The following is a 21,007-nucleotide window of genomic DNA, read 5'->3' as shown; positions in this document are numbered from 1 at the left end:
GATTTGCTCCAGCGTGATTCCATCAGATGCTGCTGTCCGGTGGAGAGGATCCAGTCCAGGATTTCTTCCAGCCTATTCTTCATGGTTTCAAGAGCCCAGGCCAACTCTGGCTTCCTCTTCCAACTCCAGCAGGCTTATCTTTTTGGGGGCAGGAATTGTTAGTACAGTTTATCTGGCTCGCTGCAAGTCCTCCCTCAGCTGAGACATGTACTCTGGTGCTGGGGGCTTTGCTCTGCTTTGCTTTTTTTTTTTCCTTCTTGTTTTTCTTTTTAAATGTGTAAAGTGAAGAGTTCCTCTTCCCCCCTCTCCCTTCCCACTCCAAAGAACCAACCTCCAGCTCATTAAACACTGGAACTGTTGCTACTTTGCCAGAGGGGAGAGTGAACCTGTGCCTGCATGTGTGTATGTGTAAAATAGATACAAAAATGTCAATGAACAGCAGGAAAAGTTCTGGGAGACCGTCTTACTACTATCGACTGCTCCGGAGGTCACGACTTCAGAGACAGCGAAGCAGATCCCGGAGCCGCAACAGGCCGCTTAGTAGGGGTAATTGCAACAACCCTTCTCTTTAATTGACAGTGCAGAGACATACATGCTGTTGCTTACAGGTAGATGAGAGTTACCAGTGCCAATATTTTAAGTGTACCTGCTCCCCGTGAGGCGTGTGTGGAGCTTTGCAGAAGGTCAGTTGCTTGTGTAGTGCTGCAGCCGTGTCTGGGGAGGGAGAGCTGTTTACTTGGGGGAGTCAGGCTTGGGTGCTGTTCCTTTAACACCTTGTGTAACTGTAACTAACCCAGTCTTTTCAGTTATCCATGCTTCAGTTTGTTCAACTCCTCTAATTAAGGTAATTAAGTTTTTTGCTAACTGAGATGTTGGAAGGCCTCATTGATGATTACAGAGAGCTGAAAATCCTTGACAGAGAGATGCTATTGCTGGAACTTCTTGTTCTTCACGAGCTGAGTATCACCAGGGGTTTTGAAATTACAAAGCTGAGTAAAGTGTAGAGGTAGGATTTTCAAAAGAGCCTAAAGATTATGCTCCCGAGGCACTGCAGAAACCTGTGGGACTTGTAGTCCCAAATCACTTTGCGCCTTTAAAAATCCTGCTCTAAAAGGGCCTATTTGTCCTCATCAGCAGGAGTTAGGTCCACAGAGTAATGTTTCTTTAGGGCATACTCACTCATGCAGCCCATTTATTCTACTTGAGGCAGCTACTGACCTAGTTGCATTTTTAAAAGAAGCTAGTCTGGCTTTCTGCTCTGGTGTGAAATAAATGTTTATTGACACTTGTGCCTATCGCTAAAGCAGTCAAAGAAACCGGAGCCTTTGAGTCATTTTGCTGTTGAAGTGTCTTTTCAGAGTGGAGGGGAGAGGGTTGTGTTTGGCCTCTAGTGTGATAATCCAGTCATATTTATAATGTCTTGAGCCTAATCCAAGACATTAATTAAAAAGATTATTTTTTTACTATTATGTGACTAAAAAACCACAATAAAAAGCACAACTGGAACCTGCATCAAGTGTGTGCAAATCCAGGCTTGTGCTTGTCCCACCGAAGGTAATTCTGATTTATGAAGCAGACTGTAAAGTAGACTCAAGCACTATAAGATTTAGCTTAGTGCAATGTCCTCTTTCCTCTTTTCCTGGCATACAGTACTTTTTCAGGATTTTGAATCATCACTGAGAAAACAATAGGAAGCTAAATCAGTCCCTGAGCTTTTCCTTTAAGGAGACAGTGTTTTTCTTTCCATGATTTTTTTCTGCTTGTTCTGCCTGTCAGGGAGGAGTGTTCCTAAACTCAAGAATGTAACAGTTCCCTCTATTTGTATATTGTTCAAAATATTTTACTGTCATTTCAGTGACAAACGAAATGTGTTAGTTTCATTTAGGTAACCCAGTATGAACCTAAGGGTGTCATTTCTCAGGAACACAAGGAATATGCAGGCAGATTAGATGGAGATGGGAATTAACCCTGATGTCTGTAAGAAATTGGATTTGAACCAACTGGAATTTTCTTGCTGTTGAGTATTTTATGTTTGTCACACTTTGTCTCTAGGAGGATCACAGTACTCAGCACTAGCTGAGCTCTTCTCATCTATAGGTCTTACAGGGATTTGCAAATCTGGATAAGAATTTCATCTTTATTTTTGACGTGTTTTTATGAGGGATGCAGAAAGCAAGTTGTGCAGTGGTGATGTTGTACAGCAAGTTTGTGTGGTAGATCAGTGATAGGACTTGGTCTCAAGGCTGGAGTCGCTGCCTGCTGCTCATGCCCCTGCCTGCCAATGCAGACAAGGGGAAGGAAGTGCTAGAATACATCAAAAACCCCCTTTCCTTGACAGTTTTGATCCCAATGAAAGGCTGATGAACAGGAGACTGCAGGGATGTGGGAGCTGTGGAGAATGCAGAAATCTGAATGACCTTCTAGATTTTGAGTGTCTGATGTAATTTCCCAAACCTACAAGGCTGGGTGACAGAAGGAGCTGAGGTTTCTCTTCTCAAATGCTGATCTGCAGTGCAATCACGATACTCAGAGATCAGATATCCTTAGTGGGAGGTGAGCATGAGTTGTTAGTACTGGCGTTACTGCACAGGCATTGGCACTGCTCTGTTTTGCCACGTGTGTGTTTCCCGGACATCCTCTTGGCAACTTTCTGGTCTCTGCAGTACCTGGATGCTTTGCCAGGATCCCCAGGGAGCCCAGGTGAGCCTGGTGCCCGGGCTGGAGGAGCAGTGACACCTGAAGCCAGGCTTTCCCAGGCTGTGTCATTTAGCAGATTATCAGCATTGTTTTGGACCTCGCTGAGGATCCAGGCGGTTGTTACACGTTCACCAGGGAGGAGGAGATCTCTGCTGGCACACAGCCCCCTCTCCCATCTGGAAGCACTCAGTGTCTGTATGGCATCAATCCGGACGGTAAATCCCGGTGCTGGGGCTGCGCTGGAGCAGCGGCGTGGGGCGGGTGCTGCCATCTACCGCCAGCATGGCCCAGAGCTCCAACGCTTCCTTGCTGGGAAGCCCACGCTAGTTTATATCCATCAATCTTTTACAACAGAGAGCAGGTTGTGTTTAAAGGCAGATATTTCTGTCCCACCACGTCCCACTCGCCCGCCTGAGGGGCGATGCCCACGCCTGCGCTCCTGGTGAGAGCCGCAGGAGTGCTGCCCGCTGGCCACACGGGCTGCAGCCAGCAGTGGAGGCAGGCTGGGGTTACAGCTCCCACTGCAGCACTGCAGTCACAAGTGGTGGCTGTTTCACCTCATGCCTACACTGGGAAATTGGTCTGGCTTCCTGGGCTACAAAGGAGATCCCCATTGCCTGAGGAGAGCTCTGCTGCAGTGCATCTGTGATGGGCCAAGGGAACACTTTGCAAGGGTCAGAGGGCAGTAAGGGGTTGCTTTTTCTGTTGGGACTCCAGATGGAGCGTGTAAATAAATGTATAGGACTTTCAGCTGTTCACACTGACAGCCAGCTTATTTGTGTGATGGTTCCCAGTTCTCTGGTTAGCCCTGATGCTTTTACACAGTCAGCACATATTTCTATATGTTTGCCAGTCTGTCTCTTGGCAAATAGTCAAATAGGGCTCGAGCAGTTGAGGAACAAACTCATGTGGAGGGCAAATAAGATCAGAATAGGAGGGTATGCTATCAGTGGCTCATGTGATCATGCCCCCAGTGTGTTTGAATTATTGCTGTTAGACAGTGGATAAACAAGGTTTCACCCTGCTGTTAATCTTTAATAGAATGATATGATACATCTTTATTAGATGATAATGGCTGAAGTCTCCTAGCTCTGCTTTCTGCAGAGATTTGGGACACACTGCAGGTATACACTAGTTAGTTAAAAAACCTGACTGCAGAAACCCCTCCTCTTCCTTGGACCATCTGTTCAGCTCAGAGATGTGTGTAACTATATGAGGAATCATGGCACTAATTATGATTACTACCAGGTGATCCATCTAATTTAGTGGAAGGTACTTGGGAGGCAGAGAGAGAGACAGTAGAAAGACAATTCTCAGTAAAAGCAACAGCTGCTTCTGGCTGCAGTACCTTGGTCTGTGGCTGTTTTCATGGTATTTCTGCTTCCACTTAATTATGGGTATAATGAAGGACCAGAGGTCAGTGGCAAGTGTCTGAAAGTTGAGTTTGCTCATAGAAGCTCCTCCACAGCTTCATATCTGAGCCAAACACAGCTTTAGCTTCAGGTCTTTATTCTGTACAGCTCTGTAGGCAATCAGTTGTCATCAAAGCTCTAAGAATTTGAGAACATTTTAAGTTCCTGATCTTGAAGGTTCAGTGTTCCTGATACTTCCACCTCTGTCAGCTCCTTGGACATAAACATCTTGCTTTAAGTCCGTTTATCACAAATGCTTTTCAAGGTGTTCTACAAAAAGGATTTTTATTAAACAGACTTTCTTCTTCTTTTCCTTTGATGGCTGCTGTGAAGAGAAAACTGACTGATCTTCTGATCTCCAGCAAAGCCCAGTATTTTAGTACACCAAACACTGAGAGCTTGGAGGCTAAGGTCAGACTGGTTTTTCCTCAGCACAGGCTATTCAGATACACATTCCTTAAAAATGGTGGAATTTGGTCTTTCTGATAAAATCAAAACCTTTCAAATGACAAATAAGAGATCAGCTTATACCCCAACAGGCAATTCCTTAGAGGTTAAGGCATTTGTTTGGGACAAGGGAAGCAGAGGCTTGAAAATTGTCCCAGCATGTAACAGAAGGACATAACAACAAAGGAGGTTTTATTACATTTAAAGCTAACTGAAATTTCACACACATCTCTCTACTCTTTCCTAGCTGAAAAGCTATTTTGCAGCATGTTAACAAAAACTGATACTTGACAAGGAATGCCATGTGGAACTTCTGCCTTTCCACCTCTGCAGGACGTCCTGCAGCCCAGGGCTGAGCCCTGCACACAGCCTTGGTCAGTGTTGTGGGGAGAGGCCTCTGGCATTCCCATGAGAAATTTTGCTCATACTGAAAATTCTCACTGTATTATTAAGTCAGATTCAGAGTCCTGCAAGCAAATAGTTCACATGAAATATGTAAACAATATTTTGGTCTTTTCATGACCTACAATGAACTTTCCTTTGACTTACACTGAGCCTTGGGACTCCCAGGAGGGCTGCCCTGCTTGGCCACCTTCCCACCAGGAGCAGCAGTGGGGGAGCATTTCAAACTGAGAACCACTCCTCCCAATTCTTAGTTTATATTTTACTTGGTTTTAAGTTATTTGCTGTAGTAGCCAATCAATAGTGCAATTGTACATGTGCACACTTTGCCTGTCTCCTATATGTGGGGTTTCTTGAAGAATCCAAGTCACGTGCCTTAGAATACCTATGTTTTTCTTTAAAATAGTGCTTAAACAAGTAGTTTCATGGAAGAGCTGCACGCAGGGGAGTGAAGAGAGGACACTTGATAACCATTAGCAACAGGGTGGGTTTTTTTCCAAGGGTGGTGTCTTTTAAATGTCAGGAAAAGGAAACTTTCCTGCTTCACAGTTTTTAATGACCATTGCTTTGTTTGTCAAGTCTCTTTTGTGGCATTTTCTGTTTCACTGCAGAAGTCTTGCAGACTTCATTGGAATTTTAACAGCATGGCTGACAGATGCCACAGAAAAGATGTCCAGAATGTTTTAAGCTGTACTAGTTTTAAGAAATACCCACTGGCAGCCATGCTATTTTTAGCACTAGTGCTCCAGCTGAGACTTTGCTGTATTTATTCAGTGCTCAACTGTCTAATAAAAATCTATAGCAAATTGAACAATTTGGGAAGTGGTGTGTGGTGGAGGAATTGTTGAGTTGTTTTGCTATAAATGCAATGGATGTAGAATTCCAGTATCCATTTCATAAACAAGAATTTAGAGTGAATGTACTGCCTATGGAGACAAAGGTTAAGTGAACCCTTCTGCAGGAGCATGGTGGCAGAACTGCCTTCATCTCCTTTTGCTTTTACAGTGCTGGTGATGCCACATTGACCTACACCTCATTTAGGTATGTCAGAAATGCAGCCACAACAACATTTAGCATTTTCTGTGACAAATGTGCCAATTCCTACTAGATTCAAAATGAATCAAGTTTTAAAACTCGGAAGCACCAGAGTGAATCTCCAAGGAGCATATTGTCCCTTCTGGTAATCTCTATAGTAGGGTAGAAACCCACATGAAGATTGACTCTTGTCTCTTTTTGCTCATCTTTTGCTTTATTTTAGGTCATTTCCTTCTGGTAGTAGCCTCATTTTCCCCTGGCAGTGCTGCTGAGAGGGGCTGGTTACTCTGAAGGGAAATAAGTAGGAGAGTTGCTCCCTGGTAATGCAGAGTGAGTTTTTATCTGAAAGCCATAGGTAATACGTGAGAAAAAGGTTAAAAACCCTGGTCTGAGTCCAAAAAAGACTTGCTTCCAAAAGCATGCTTAGAGGGGTTTCAGCAGACTTTTCCTGCTCGCTTATGTATTAGAGTAAGTTTGTCTCCTTACAGCTGTGGCAGTCCAAACAATTTAGACACAGAACTGCCTTTTAAAGCTTTTAAACCTATATTTCCCTTGAAGGTCTTTTAGTGTGCCACTAATCCCTTAAGTTATTGCACTGAAGGCACTCCATAATCCTTTAATTTACTTTGCTCTCAACAGAGACAGGAATGAGCTGGGTCACTCTCCGTATTTGGGCATTATCAGTTCTGCCTTTTTCACTCAGACACTAGCTAAGGTTGCTTTGCTTTCCTTTGAAACCCTGCAGAGAATATGGAACATTTAGATATGAATTGCTTGTGTGTTTGTGTTTCTGCATATACACAAACCCCAGAACTTGCTACTCATGGCACTGCTCTGTACAGCCTTGGGGTCAGGCTTTTGAACTCAGCTCCCCGAGGCCCCTTCGGAAATCAGCAAATGTGAAAATGGATGGGTTTTGGCAAACTGGGAATTCATACCTGAGGCAGAGCTGGTGAGGCTCAAGGAATAGTGTCAGCCACAGGTAATTCCTGGAAGCCTTATCTCCCCAGACTTAAGGAGAAAAAGCCTGTGACTAAACTTTCTCTGGTGGTGCTGAAGATAAAGCTTTATGGTGATGAGTAACTCTAGGCAGAAATGCTGTAAAAGGCGTCCAGAGCAACACGTCGGTCGCCTCAGTTTGGAAGGTTTGTCCTGTCTGTTACTTCTAGCTTCCAAAAGGAGTTTTTATTGTAGGTTTGTTCTTGAAAGCTAGGCTGGGAGTCCTGATCTGTTCTCAGAGGTTTGTTTGAGTACTGGCTACTCAGCATTACTTCAGAAGCTCATTTTAAGTTGAGCATTAAAGCATTCACTTTGGGGAAGAACATGCCCTGCAATGCTATCGACTTCAAGAAACATTGACAAAAATAAAGATGGCCAAAGTTCTGCTTTATTAACATTTACACTGACAAAGGAATCCTCAGATGCCGAGCACTTAACATTTCTTTTTGAAGAAACCAATTTATTTGAAGTGCAAGTTTCTTTTGTACATTATGTGCTCACATTTTTGATTTCTCACAGCACTTCTGCATCAGTGAATTTCTTGTAGAGTTGGAGATCAAGCCTGGGCTTGTTCTGAAGTATCCAAATGTGGTAATAGGTGGACTGTTGTAAAAGTTGGCATCCGGAGTTAAATTACAGGATGCTTCTTAAGCTTCTTGGTTACTATAGGAACAAGTAATAGTCATCCTTCATGATTAAGCAGTGTCCATGGTAACCAAATGAATACGTTTAAACTGAAAGATATTTTCCCTTTACATTTTTAGCAGTCAAAGGTTAACAGTTATTACCTTTATACCCTTAGATGGTAACAAATTTTGATCTGGCTGGTGTATTTAAAGTGAGAACATTTGGTGTTCATTTACATAACTTTGCTTCTAGGACCAGCTGGATTTCGGGTGAATAACAAGATAAAATTTCTGAGTGTAGTGCATTAATCTCTCTAGGAAGAGTGAATGCTGTCCAACATGTGCTAAACTGTTCTGCAGCATTGCAGGGTGTTGCTGCACCTAGGGGTGGCTGCTGTTCAGTCATGGAAGAAAGAATCCTGCATGGCTTTTAGGATGGAAGATGCAGGTGTCAGTGCTGGTGTAGGTAAAACCATCCTCCTGCTCCTTCCCATGTCAAAAATAGGATGAGAAACGTGCAAGTGAATAGAGCCCTGCTAGAACCCATTTTGTAATCCAGTTTGAGTGGTACTTTCTGTATGTCCATCCACAGCACACTTATTTATATGAACTAAGAAAACATGACTGGTGTTTGCTGTTTTCTTTCCCATCTCTTTCACTGGCAATGGCAATATTTGCTTGAAAACAGCAAAGTGAGCCTCTGAAACTGACACCTGCAAGTATGCTTTCAGAACATGTATGTGTGAGAAGCAGAAATACCCACCCACCCCCTAGAGAAATATAAGTATCAGTCACAACAAATTAGGATTTACATTCCACAATTAGGAATAGAGTCTGAACAGCTAAAAGATGGATGAGTAACAGTAGTGACAGGAAGCATTTTCAGCAATATTCAGGTAGATTGCCAGTGTGTTGCAGACACACCTTATCCTGCCATACACATGTGCATCCACTCCCACATCCACACACAAGCAAACGCACAACAGTTGTGTAAGTGCTCACCTGGAAGAAATCATCAGGTTGGCAGGGAAGGTGACACTCTTTTCATAAGCCTTGTCTTCTATCTAATGCATGTTAAAATGAAGGAGCCCTGTTCCTGGTTGGCAGAGGAACCCCTAGGCCTCCTGCACAAATATTTGGAAAACTAGGAAACAATCTCTCAGCTATGTCTGATCCTAACCCTTGGTAACTGTAACTGCAAGGACAGTGTTTTCACACTTCCTGTCACTGCTGCTTTTTCATGCTGCCTTTGAGTTGCTTCATCAGCAGAGAGACTGTATTTTATCCAGTAGCTACCAAAATTACTGCCATCTAGTTAGTGAAAATCAATTATTCTTCTCTAAGTGTTTCTAGTCAAACGGCATCTGAAGAAGCCAGTGTTAAATCCCAACCTTCTGCTTTCCTGAACATATTAAAGTTCCTCCAATGTTAAGGCAATCTAACTTGGAATAATTGGCTCTGAGCATGAAGCCTCTTTCAAGCTGATGTAAGAGCTACATGCACTATGTGAATTTCAAATATTAATGTTTGGTCTGTTATGCAGATGGATGTGAATAGAGATATGTATGTGACCCCATTTATCTCTCTAATGAAGTGCCATCAATAGAACATCTGTTTCTTTGCTGTAGAAGACGAAACCTCTGATGAATCATGCTTATAAATTAAGTATTTATTTATTTAATTTGCATGTTGCCAGTACAGACCTGTTACAGCAGCTGCCCAGGAATTAAACTGTGCAACGTTTTCATTTATACTGCAGTGCTGCATCACGCACAAAGGAAACTGTTGTGAACCACCTAGTAGTTCACCTTTCCAAGTCAGCTATTAAGAGCCCTAAACCAAACACAAGAACACCTTACCACTGATACAAACCTCATTGACAGGAGACAAAACCATGGCTGGGATCTGGATGTGTATCTCCCATCTCGCTGGGGTTGCCACCGTGGCATTACGTGTGTCTGTAGTGTTTAGTTTGCTCTGAGATTGGAAGCAAAGGTGGCCAAGGTGCTGCAAGACAATTTGCTCTTGTGAGATTTCCAGCTGCCTTTTGCAGCCCCAGCAGTTTTCATGAAACAGGAGGTCTGCTGTTTGGAAATTGTTGAGAGAGGCTGAGCTGCAGAAGGGCTGGTCGGTTCTGTGGCCCTTCTCCGTGAGGGGAGCCGAAGGCTGCTGGAGACCCTCTGGCAGGTGTCTGTGATCCTCCACCACCACGTCCTGCTGGCCACCGTGTGTCAGGCCAGTGATTTGCAGAGGCAACCAGCCACTGACGGTGCTTCAGCCCACTGGGGCTCCTGGCAGTCTCAAGGGGAGGAGGGTTGTATTCTCCTGGTTCTGCCCTGGGTGGTGTGTGTAGGTGGCACAGTTTGCATCCACAGTGACAGGGATTACAGAGAGTACTGAAGTTGCTCCTTTGCCCTGGGTTGCCCGTGTGAGCAGGCAGCCGTGCTGATGAAGTGCTGCAAGAAAGCAGCACGGTGACGGTGTTGGATCTTTGCAGAAATGTTAAGCATGATGGATGAATCTAATTTAAGTCTCCCCAGAGCAGAGTTCTTGTTCTCCAGACTCCATGTTGCTTGTCTTTATCATCACATAGGAGGAAGCTGATGTTCCACTTCACTTTATCATCCTTTCTGGTTTAACTAGGGTATTAGCAGTCTCCATGATCTGGTCCCCAACCAGGGCAGAGTTTCAGCTTTTTCTGATGTATTTTTGAAGCCTGTGCTTGATTTCAGTTTTACCCTGGAGAGAAGGCTCCTAATGATCTGCCGTTAGCAAAAGACAAATTTGTTCTCCAGACATCATGCCAAAGGAAGATAAATATCATACATATTTTATTTTGGAGACTGATAAATAAAGAATAAAAAATACCAACTATATATATATAATTTAAAAATGCCAGCCAGTGGCTGGAGTTTGTGATGAAGGCTGCTCCATCAGCAGGATTTGCTAGTTGTTTTTAGGGGCTTAATTTTCGGGATGCCTTATAGTCTCCCCCAGCACCATCCTGGCACCAGACCTGGGGGCCTGCAGCTAAGTCTGTTTCTTCAAATGTGGAGTGCAGAGAAGTTAGTGTGCATACTTCAGACTGACTCAAGTTGAGAGTTACTAAGCTTTCCTTTCTCATTTGTGCTCTTTTCTTCTCTCCTTTCCTTTTTGCTCTCTGGGAGTATTTCTTTCCTAATGACTGTGTCTGATGATCCTCCTCGGGTAAAGGATATATTCCTCATCGGTTTCTAAGAGGGCATTTTTCCCTCGATGTCTGTCACTCAGCTACCAGAAGGAAGGCAGTGGGGTCAGCCTCTGCACTGGGGATGCCAACTGGCCAGAGGAGAGGTTGAGGCTGGGCTTCCACAGCCCTGAACAGGAGAAGCCCTTTTAACTATCAGCAGTACCGCTCACCAACCAAACAACCACATCACCATCACCGCAGAGAAATCCCATCCCTCTGACGTCTGCCTAAGCAGGTTCTTGCCGGGCCAGCGCCGGGCTCGCCGGGCCAGCGAAGGGCCGTCAGCTCCCTCTAGCGCGGCAGCGGAGCGCTGCTGTCAGCGCAGCACCGCCGCTACCCCGCTGCGGGGCACGGCACAAACGCACCGCATTCGGGCTCTGAAGGGTAGAGGGCCTGACTGAGCCTTCCCGGAGAGAAGGGCCTACAGAAAGACAAGAGGGAAAAGGGCACCGAGTCTGTTTTCTGCTTGCATGTGTCAAAGAGCACCTTGGCATGCTGCTGGGAAATGAGGTCTTCTACTGAGTAACATTAGGAACAGATACGTATCAAGTACACAGGATAGTGGCACAGCTCTTTTCCAGCTCTGATTCCAGAGCCATTAGTAGCACTTGCTCAGGAGCAGCACAAGGAATATTAAATACTGCACAGCACATGATATCCGGGAACCTGACACAGAGATGATGTGAGATCCATTAAAGAGCCCAGCGTGCCTTGACAAAGGTCAATGTCACTTCAAATCATTATTTAACAAAGAAAAAGCTCTTCTACCACAAGACCTTTGTCCCACTTTGAGAGAAGATGGCCGTAATTTTTAGCTGATGGGAAGCAGTATGGTCTGATATGTCCTGTGAGTTGAATTGTTTTGTGTTTTCCAGCCAGTTCTAATAGGGCTTTTCAGTTCACACAGCTGTCCAGAGCAGCACTGCTGCAGCTGCAGAGGACTCTGTGGCTCCAAGCGATGCTTCAGGTGCCTTTTAGTGCTTTCAGGCAGGGACACGGTTGAGTCAGACACAGCATTCTCCCTGCTAAGCTGAATAGAGGGGTTTTGTGTCACACAAGTCAACTGTAAGGGAAACAAAGACAATGGTAGGAAGATGGATCTGGTGTAGTCACCGTGGATAGCATTAGCTGTAGGCACACATCCAGCCTCTAATCATTTAGTTCTAAATATTCTGTGCCAGTGTTGCAGGTGAGGATACCTCTGCTTGTTTGCTTTGCACGTCAGTGGTTAGATAAGTGAGAAGGTTTTGGTACAAGCTCTAGTCCCATAAGCAGCATCCTTAATTGCCTGCAAATACAGTGAGAGCATGAGCATATGGAGCTGTTCCTGCTTAGAGCATTAAATGAGTGAGGAGTAAATCACCGATTCTGATGTAGGAGACTTGTGGGTACAGCAGGTGAGATTGCTGTGCTTTAGACAAGTGTGTTTAAGGTAGAGATTCTAAGATGCAATAAGAAATGGTTTTGTTTTAACATAAAAAGTGGTGACACAAACTTTCATTAACCTAGAGAACACTCACCCACTCTGAGCGTGCATTAGCTTTGCTTTTAGATGAGTCTGAGTTTGCAGAGGCCAGTATTACCTGCCCTAAACTTTTGCTTCATGACCATTTTTATTTCAAAGTCAATTTTATTGCCTAATAAAGGTTTGACTTTTAATTAATTTTGTGTGACATAATGGTTATACTATTGCTGTAAGGGATCAGCTGGAATTCACTGAGGGATCAGCAGGACCTTGGGTGATTTGTTCCAATAAATAGCTTTCCTGGTAATTGAACAATGGAACTGGCCTTGCAGCTGTATTTCTTGTCAGGGGCAGGAGAATGTTAGCAAGGGCATTCCTAACCTGTCAGTGGTTCTTAACTGACCTTTGTCCACTGGAAATCACACATTTTTGCATCTCTGCTTCCCATTTAAAGTTCTTTGTACCTCACAAAGGGGAAAGCTGTCTCAGCTCAGTATTATTTACTGTCATTGTTTATTCCTGGAGTAATAATCCACTTTTTATAAGCACTTCTGAATACCCCTTTGGATCCAGGTTGAAGATCCATCTTCCCTCCTGGACTCATCTGGCCACCTAAAGCTGTCTGAAACGTAGATTTTCCTGCAGCCTCTCTTGACTCTTGGGAATCACACAGACACCACAAGAATCTACTCTGCTGGGATTCCTTTAAATTCATAAGTGCTCCTGTGAGCCATGTTAGATGAATCACTTCTGTCACTACATGCCTCCTTCTCCTCTGTTGGGTTTGTAGTGAGGAGTTATTAGATAATGCAGGAATTAGAGGAATAGCACCTAAATTCATTAAGCAATAAAATTAATTCACAGAGTGTAATTGTAGGAGCAGGGGACCGGTAATTCCTGTTCCCTCTGGTTTCACAGAAACTCCACCCTGGTAAGTTCTCTGGGGCACCCTGGAGATGTCAAGCACTGAACCAATGGGGCAGGACAGGGAGGAGCACGCCTGCCTTGGCGGCTGATCAGGAGCCAGCCTGACCTCTCCAAGGGCTGCCTGCAGGATCTTTTCCACCAGCTTTTGGTTCTGGTCAACTCTTAGTTTTTTTCTGCATTGCATCCAGATGATCTGGTGAAGTTTTATTGTCCTCTGAAGCCTCCTTTCCTTAAAGCCCGTCAGGGTGCAGGAAGCTGACCTGCTGCTGTGCCTCCCCAGCGCTGCTGCCTGGTCCGGCATTCCAGTCATACTTCTCTCTCTTGCTGCCTCTGATGAAGTCATCACCTCTACTTCTCTTATTCCTGGCTTGTTCGGAGTGCCATGGCATGTGTGTTGCTGACAAACACGGCTTCCTTCTGGTGAGTTGAGGGAGACGTTTTCTCATTGCTAACTTCTCTGACAGTCCTTCAGATTTGCACCTCCCTTTCTTGTTTGGAGCTGGAAAAGGTTCATATCAGAAGATCAGCTTACTGGGAAGTGACTGCTTGTTAGTTGTTGCTTCCAGCTGGTTCTCTTTGGTTTTGTTTGTTCAGTCTCTTCCATTGGCTGGTCCCTGGAATTGTGGGTGAGAGGAGAGCAGGAGTGGGGGGGAGCGTGAAGAGAGGTGAACAAACAGCAGTTAATGTATTTCATTCCTGCTAATGGGAGCATAATCCTGATGATCTCTTGGACTAGCTGTGATTCACAAGAGCAGGTAATGCAAATGTAAAAACATCTCACTTGCTAAGTGAAAAGTAAACAGTGTTCATATTTGTTTGTGTGTTTGTTACACGGAATGACCCGCTCTGTAGTGGTGTCTGAGAAGCTGCAACAAAGCAGGCAGCGATGCTGAGTGGGTTAAACAGGAGCTCCGGGGCAGGCAAGTCCTCACAGTTCTGCTGCTGGTGTCCTGGAAGCCTGGGAGGTGGTGGGGGATTTGCTGCTCTGCTCTGCAGCTATTCCACAGCATGAAGAACAGGCATGGAGAAGCTTAAAAAGGATGAATTATTCCACCAATTCAAATGTCTTGAATTAGTTAACAAATCAAATGTGTTTACTACTGTATAGAAACAGTCTCAGAAATATTCATAAGCCCTAGGTCCTAAATTAAGGTGCAGCCTTTACAGTGATGTGTGTCCTGTGGCAGTGAACTCAGTGGGATACTTTCAACCCTGGCATCTTCCAAAAATAATTGTGGTGCAAGACACACCAAGCAGTGTTTTGGACCCATCTGTGTGTCATAACCTGGGAGAGGTTTCAGGAGTTTGATAATTGGGAGGATGTTTCCCTTTGAAGATGTTGAGGATTTGCACTGGGGAAAGCCCAAAATGTTGCAGCCTTCTGAAAGTATTTGGAGAAGCAGAAAGGAATCCATTTTCAGATCCAGTGTGCCTGCACCACTATAATCCTCACTTCACAGACTCTGACTGAGGTGATTTTCAGGCCTCTGTGTCATAAAATAAAGATTTGGAGGTTTAAAGTTCATAACAAATTGAGGACTTTGGGAGAGCAAATAGTGTCCTGAGATACTGTGTGTCTAAATCCTTAGATCAAATCTGATGTAGAGCAAATAAATGGACAAATGAAAGTATAATCCTGGAATTTCTATGAGCTGAGGGATACTATGAAGCTAACAGAGAAATTTACTGTGTGGTGAGGATGTTATCAGGTTATATTAAGTGCTTCTGGAAATGTCATTCTGTGGTGAGCTGCCTGCAGTAACACTGTTCCTCGTTCTGGAATGCTTTATCTTGGGATACAAAATGGATGGCAGACATTCATTAATGAGACCCTGCAGTGTTCCCATGGGGTTATCAAGGCTTTTATCAGCTGTGAATCTGATGAAATGTTCAAGGGTCACGCTGTGACTGTAACAGGGGTCAGTGTAGGACCCTGGGCACTCTGTGCCATTGAGAGGTGTCACAGAACTGCCAGGGTCTGTCCAGTCAGAAATGGAGTGGAAGTTCAGGAGAGGAGGAAGGTGTGTTAGAGGCTGTGAAGAAAAGGCTCAAGTCATACACTCAACCTGAGCTCTTGTAGCTTGCTTCTCTTATGCATAAACAGTCAGATTTGTCAGAAATCACAGAAAATAAGGCTGAAATGGGTTTTAGGAGATGACCTGGTATCCACCTATGCCAGCAGAGGGGAGGGAAGGAAGCTCATTGCACCTGAACCTCTGCTGACAGGGAGAGCTCTGCCACACAAGGGTTTAAGGTAGGCTGGAACGTGCATTCATCTCTCTAGACGATCAATTCCAATGTTTAACTGTCCGTGTCAAGAGAAGACTTTTTCCAATGGCTAACCTAAATGTCTTCTGCTGTAAATTAAGACATTTCTTTTTCAGCCTCTAGTGGCTACAGAGAGAGTTTTTATTATTGCCTTACAGCAACCTTTTCCGTGGTGGCTGCTGCTGCCCTGCCGCGGTGGCCTTGCTGCAGCTGCCATCGCTCACGCCGGTCTCCAGGCTCTGGAACCTGGCCTCACACTGACCCTGAGGCAGGAAAAATGAACTTCACACTTTTATGTATTCATACTGTTCCCATGTGAAACTGTTCTGCTGTGTATTTCTGGTAGTTAGGAGTTACTAATTTACCTGTGAGCTATTTTTACTTCCCTTTAAAACAAACTTCTCCCCCCTTCCCTTCCCTGCCCTGCCCCCAACCCCCACACTCAACCCTCCTTCTAGTTATTTCTGATTTCCTATGAAGAGTTTCCTGCAAAGCCTTTCCTCTCCAGTGATACCCACAGTGCTGAAACTAAGCTAAAATGGAGCTTTGATTCCAAACACTTTACAAACCATGGGCTTAATAGGAAGGAAGCTTTAAGTCCTACCCCGTCTCTGTGCTTTGGTCTGGGTCAGACTGATGTGTTTGCTGGCTCTTCTTTGGATATATTTTAATAATGAAGTAAGAATTTAAGAGTACAGTTTGACTTCAGTGCAAGCAGACCCAGATATTAATCAGCTGTGGGTCATGCCACGCTCTGCTGTTCTCTGCAGAGGTCTGACCTGTGTGGTTGGACGAGGAAGCAGATTGACAGATTACCAAAGGGGAGACAATTGTGCACTTTGGTCTGACAACCCACTGTGGCACAAGTCAATAGTGCTGTAACAGCTGTGTGGAACAGCAAGTACTTTCCCTCTGTGCTGAAGGGAGAGGTGTGTTGAGCTGAGGAGCCCAGCTCAGTGCCTGTGCTGCAGCCTCTGGGGAAAGGCATTTCTTACAGCTGCTTTCCACCTAATCCCATCATTCCTGTTTTCCAGCCATGTATATGAGAAATGCTTTGAACAATGTTTACTTTTCTGGTCATTACAGAAATGTAAAGCAGCTTCTTTGGTTGTCATCTTCAATTCACTTTCAAAATACTGTAATCAAGTAGTTTCTTTATGACAGGCAAAAAAACCCCAGTTCAAAGGAATAGGGTGGGAGCCTCAGTGGGAAAGGAGGTGACACCAAAGGACTTCATTGGCTCTTTCAAATTCAAAGCGCAGCATTCTGCAAAGAAAGTGGCCAAGACATTAGAAGGTTTGGCTTGAAGTTGTGAAAGCAGGGAACTAGCTGATTTTGGCTGTCTGGCTCTCATACAGGTTGTGTGGCCACTGGTGAGGAATCCCAGGTGGGATCTGCAACTGAGGAAGATGTCACTGAACTGTGGCTTCATCCAGTCTATGGGTGGAATCTCACAGTCTGTCCTTTTGGAATTGAGATACATCTCAGGAATTGTTGAGGGGATTGGTTGCAGGTATTAGCTGTTTCTTACAGATCCCAGGTGATGGCAGCCTTTGGCAAAGGGAGAACCTTGCTAAGGTGACAACCCTCCGTGCCAAGACCTGCTGGCAGCAAACTGCAGATTGCAGAGGCTGAGAATTGGCAAACAAACCCCCTCAAAGTTACACTAATTGGGAAAACATCATTGTCTGAGACATTCTGAAGTATAGGTTGTTCCATCTTTAGATTTCTTTGCATATTAATCTGGAGAAGCCTCCCTCTAGCAGAGTCTTCCATCTCATTTCTTTTTTCAGCGAGTGTTCTTCTCTCTCTCATTCCCAACCCAGAGCCCTGGTGATGATGTGATACTCCTTGGCATGCCTGTTGCCTGTGAAATTACGTATTGGAAGGAGTTCCCCCAGTGCTTATTCCAGCTCTGGGTTTTCATTTATTTCTGTGCTCATCATGTTTAGAAAAGACAAGTGTGAACAATCTGCTTTTCAGTGTCATTCTGAAGTGGCTGTTGATTTGCTCTTCTCTTTGCTTGGACTCCATGTTGTTCAGTAACTAACTCAGCGTTACATACCCAGACACTTGTCTTTCAAAAGTTGCAGGGATCTCTATAGATCAGAAGGACTTGTTGATATGAAGGACAGAAAATATTTGTGTAAAAGAAGCCTACAGAAAGGAAGAAATTCAGTTAACAGAAATCCAACCCAGTGGATTTGGATAAATAAAAGATTAGAGAAGATTCTGGGGCCTGGGAGAATAAGAAGTATGAGCTTCATTCATCTTCTCCAAAGCTTGCACTGTTCTGTATTCAGGAGAAAGTAATTTGTTGGCAGAGAACAATATTTTGATATGTATTAGTGTGTGGGGGAAAAAGGGAAAAAGAATAGAGCTTTTGACAGGAGCCTTTGCCCAGGCTGCACCTTGCTGCTGCCTTTCTACCACACCTGCCATGGCTTTAGTTTTTCTACCCATTTTGAGAATTCTTAAACAGTTTTGGGCACATTTTGAATGTAAAAATTCTTCATGTCCCCAAAAGTCTGCTGTGAGTGAAAGCTGTGGAGTTCCCACAGTTGGATGTGATCAGTGCCACAGCAGCAGAGGGACAAGCAGAGAGGCAGCACTCGGCTCAGAAGAGCCCGTGTGCTTACTTTCAAAGGAGCAGCAAAGGAACCAGTGTTTGAAGTTGAAGGTGCTCCAGGAGATTTGCTTAGGCCTCTGTATTGTACTTCTGAGATTTTATGTGAGCCTAAACCCTGCTCATAAACATGATTGAGCTGTTACTTTTAACCTTCTTGCCTTGCAGTAGAGATCTAGATAAAGACATTTTCTTAACCTGCGAAGCCACGTGCGATCTCTGACCCACGCTGGCTCACCCCCTCGGGCAGGGACCCTCCTCACCTCCTGGACAGCCATAGCACTGTTAGAGGAGGAGCATTCTGCTCTCTCCACTCCTGAGGGCTCTGTAGTCCCATCATCTGAGAGGATTTTCCCTTGAAATTACCACTGAACACTTACATGATCCTGAGCACAGACCCTGCCCATTTTCTGGAGCTCCAGACCAACAGAATGGAGATGACACAGCTTCACCTTTTGGGTGGTGGAAATGTTGGGCTAATAAAGACTCTCAAACCATTTGAGAAGGGAAGCGTGTTAAAACCACCTCAGAGCACCACTGAATGGCAGCTTGGAAATAGCTCTATTTTTCTTGGTGCCATGGTGCTTTCAAAGAGGGTTTCTGGCCTGAGGAGTCACCACCTCACAATGCTGTTGCTGACCTTACCTAATACCTTCCTAAATCTTCTCAGTGTTAGGCATATTTGTTAATTTAGCCTTTTCAGCCCCCTCCCTTCCTCACCAGCAGGGAATGAGGTAAGTATTGCCATCCACACTCTACTTTAGCAAATGCAGGACTTAATCATTTTTTGCTAGTTACAAAGCAAATTGCTGGAGGAATTAGAGAGGAACCTCAAGCACCCTGTGCCTGGAACCCCACCAGCACTTCCCCTTAGGAGTATCAGCTCTACAAGTGCCCTGATCTGTACTTTGCATATAATTCTCACTCAGCTCAATACATTTTCTGTTTACCCATCTGCAGACTGGAAATAATGATAATGCCAACCTGTCAGGCATTATCTGAAGCTTGCAGCTGTATAAAAAATGCTAATTGTTGAAGGTGAAAGTGTTGCTGATTGAACGTGGTTCTGGGTGGCTGTGGGAAACGTGAGCAGAGCCTCGTTTGCAAGGGCATCTCAAAGGGAGAAGCCACGCTTTGCACGGCCTGCTGACGGTCCTGGACTGTTCCTGTGCCTCTGTGTTTGTAATTGTCCTCTGTTTTGTGTCCCATGCCCAGAGTCCCCCCCGGAGAGGTGTGGGCAGAGGCGCAGCATGCCCAGCGGGGTCCCTGAGAAGAACCCCACCATGGAGCCGGCTGCCACGGCCCCGTTCCGCGTCACGGTGAGTGCCTCTCCCCATCTGAGCCGCTGCTGTGGCACCTCAGTGGTTACTGTGGGCTTTGCCAGAAAGGAGAGGAAGCTGCTCATCCTGAGACAAGAGGTGGTGTATGTGAAACTGGTTGAGTTCTTATTCCGAAGTCAATGAGTAGCTGTTAGATACTGTTGGCAACCAGCAGCTGTAAAATATGTCACGGTAAAGCATCAGGGTTTGAATATGAATCTGGGGCAGGTTTGGGTAAGTGGTTTCACTTGAGAGGCTTTCCTGATGTGGCTACCTTTGTGAACCCCAGGGCAGCACAGTCTATTCATAGATGTATTTAGTGGTCTGCAACTGCACAGTACATCCTCATACTCCTATAGCAAGAAATCCTCCTGTAGAAGACCTTGTCATTAACCAACAGGAGAGCTGCCAAGCTAGTGATACACCAGGGCCTGGTATTGTCTCCTGTCAGAAACCTAGAGGAGCCATTCACTGTTCTCTGTTTCTTCAATCCTTTTGCTTTGAGGTGCTCTGTTGATATCACTGTTTTGTCGTGATAGTGGGATGTAAAGAACGGGAAGTCATTTGGGAATGGAACAGAGCAACAGCACTAACGTGATTAATGGTGGTACCAAAATCAAACAGGACAAACAGCATCTTGTTGCTCCATGGGAAGGGCAATACTGTGTCCATTTTACAGGAGGAAGCCAAAGATCCACAAAAGTCAGAGCTAGTGGTTGGCTGAGGGATCTGTTGGTGCTGAGCCCTGGCCCTGTGATGCTGCAGGCAGGAGAGTAGTTGCCAACAGCTTTACTGCAGTACGAGGAAGTGTAATAAATCTAACCATAGGACTCCCCTCTCCCTACCCTCTCTGCACTCTGACAACATCAGGTGTTTGGGCTGGCTCACAGCTTTAGGCCCTGTCATGGCTTGGAGAGTTAAAAGCTCCAGAGATAAAAGTATTTCTCTTTAGTTAGACCGTGCACAGTGGTGTTTATCACTGTCTCCCCACTGATACAAGTCATCTCTCTAACGTCCTGCAGATACCAGATAGACTTCTAGAGTGGAACACAGTAATTTTTACCACAAGGATTGTGTTATCTAATGAAAAGATCCAAGGAACTCTTTAATTTAGGAGTACACTCAGCTGACAAAGAGAAACACAGTGATGGGACCAAAACAAATGGGGTTTTGGTTATAAACATGCAGCTGAGAGTAGCTCTTTGGGTTTTTTTTTCCTAATGTGTCATCAGCCTGGACATGTCTGTAGTTCATGCAATAGAGAGTTGTGGGAGGATAGGACTTTGTAATCAGCTGAAGTTACCATTTGGGTAACATTTAGAGTAACCTCCAGTACTAGTAAGAGAGAAATCTATTTACAGATTAAAAATAAGTAAAACCATCAAGTGTAGCCAGCTGGAGATGGACATACCCAGGGTGAGTGATAGCCAAGGCAAGCAGAAGGTTGTCTTTTAAAGAGGAAAATGTCTGTACACGTGGATAATATTTGCACACAAGTATTTTTATTCAGAGAAGAGGTGAATGGAGTTGGAGCTGGTTTGCTTGTGATATGTTT

At 44.7% G+C, this 21,007-nt stretch overlaps 1 protein-coding gene across 6 annotated transcripts in view; it reads left to right on the top strand.

The window, feature by feature from the left end:
* Positions 1 to 202: 202 nt before the first annotated feature.
* DAB2IP (DAB2 interacting protein) overlaps positions 203 to 21,007 on the top strand; it is a 145,711-nt gene continuing 124,906 nt past the window's right edge. For 4 of the 6 annotated variants that reach the window (XR_009820068.1, XM_062011869.1, XM_062011870.1 and 1 more), the window contains exons 1-2: positions 203 to 546; positions 19,349 to 19,452. Coding sequence is in view for 5 of the 6 variants with exons in the window: in XM_062011869.1 (XP_061867853.1) it covers positions 405 to 546; positions 19,349 to 19,452 (246 nt within the window). In the remaining variant the exon portion in view is untranslated. Of the gene's footprint in view, positions 547 to 593; positions 684 to 13,368; positions 13,660 to 19,348; positions 19,453 to 21,007 lie in introns of those variants that run through there. The other 2 variants (XM_062011872.1, XM_062011871.1) reach the window with 2 other exon arrangements.

The sequence above is a fragment of the Colius striatus genome, chromosome 19 (assembly GCF_028858725.1).
Source record: "Colius striatus isolate bColStr4 chromosome 19, bColStr4.1.hap1, whole genome shotgun sequence".
Taxonomy (NCBI): Eukaryota; Metazoa; Chordata; class Aves; order Coliiformes; family Coliidae; genus Colius; species Colius striatus.
This window is presented reverse-complemented; position numbering and strand designations above follow the sequence as displayed.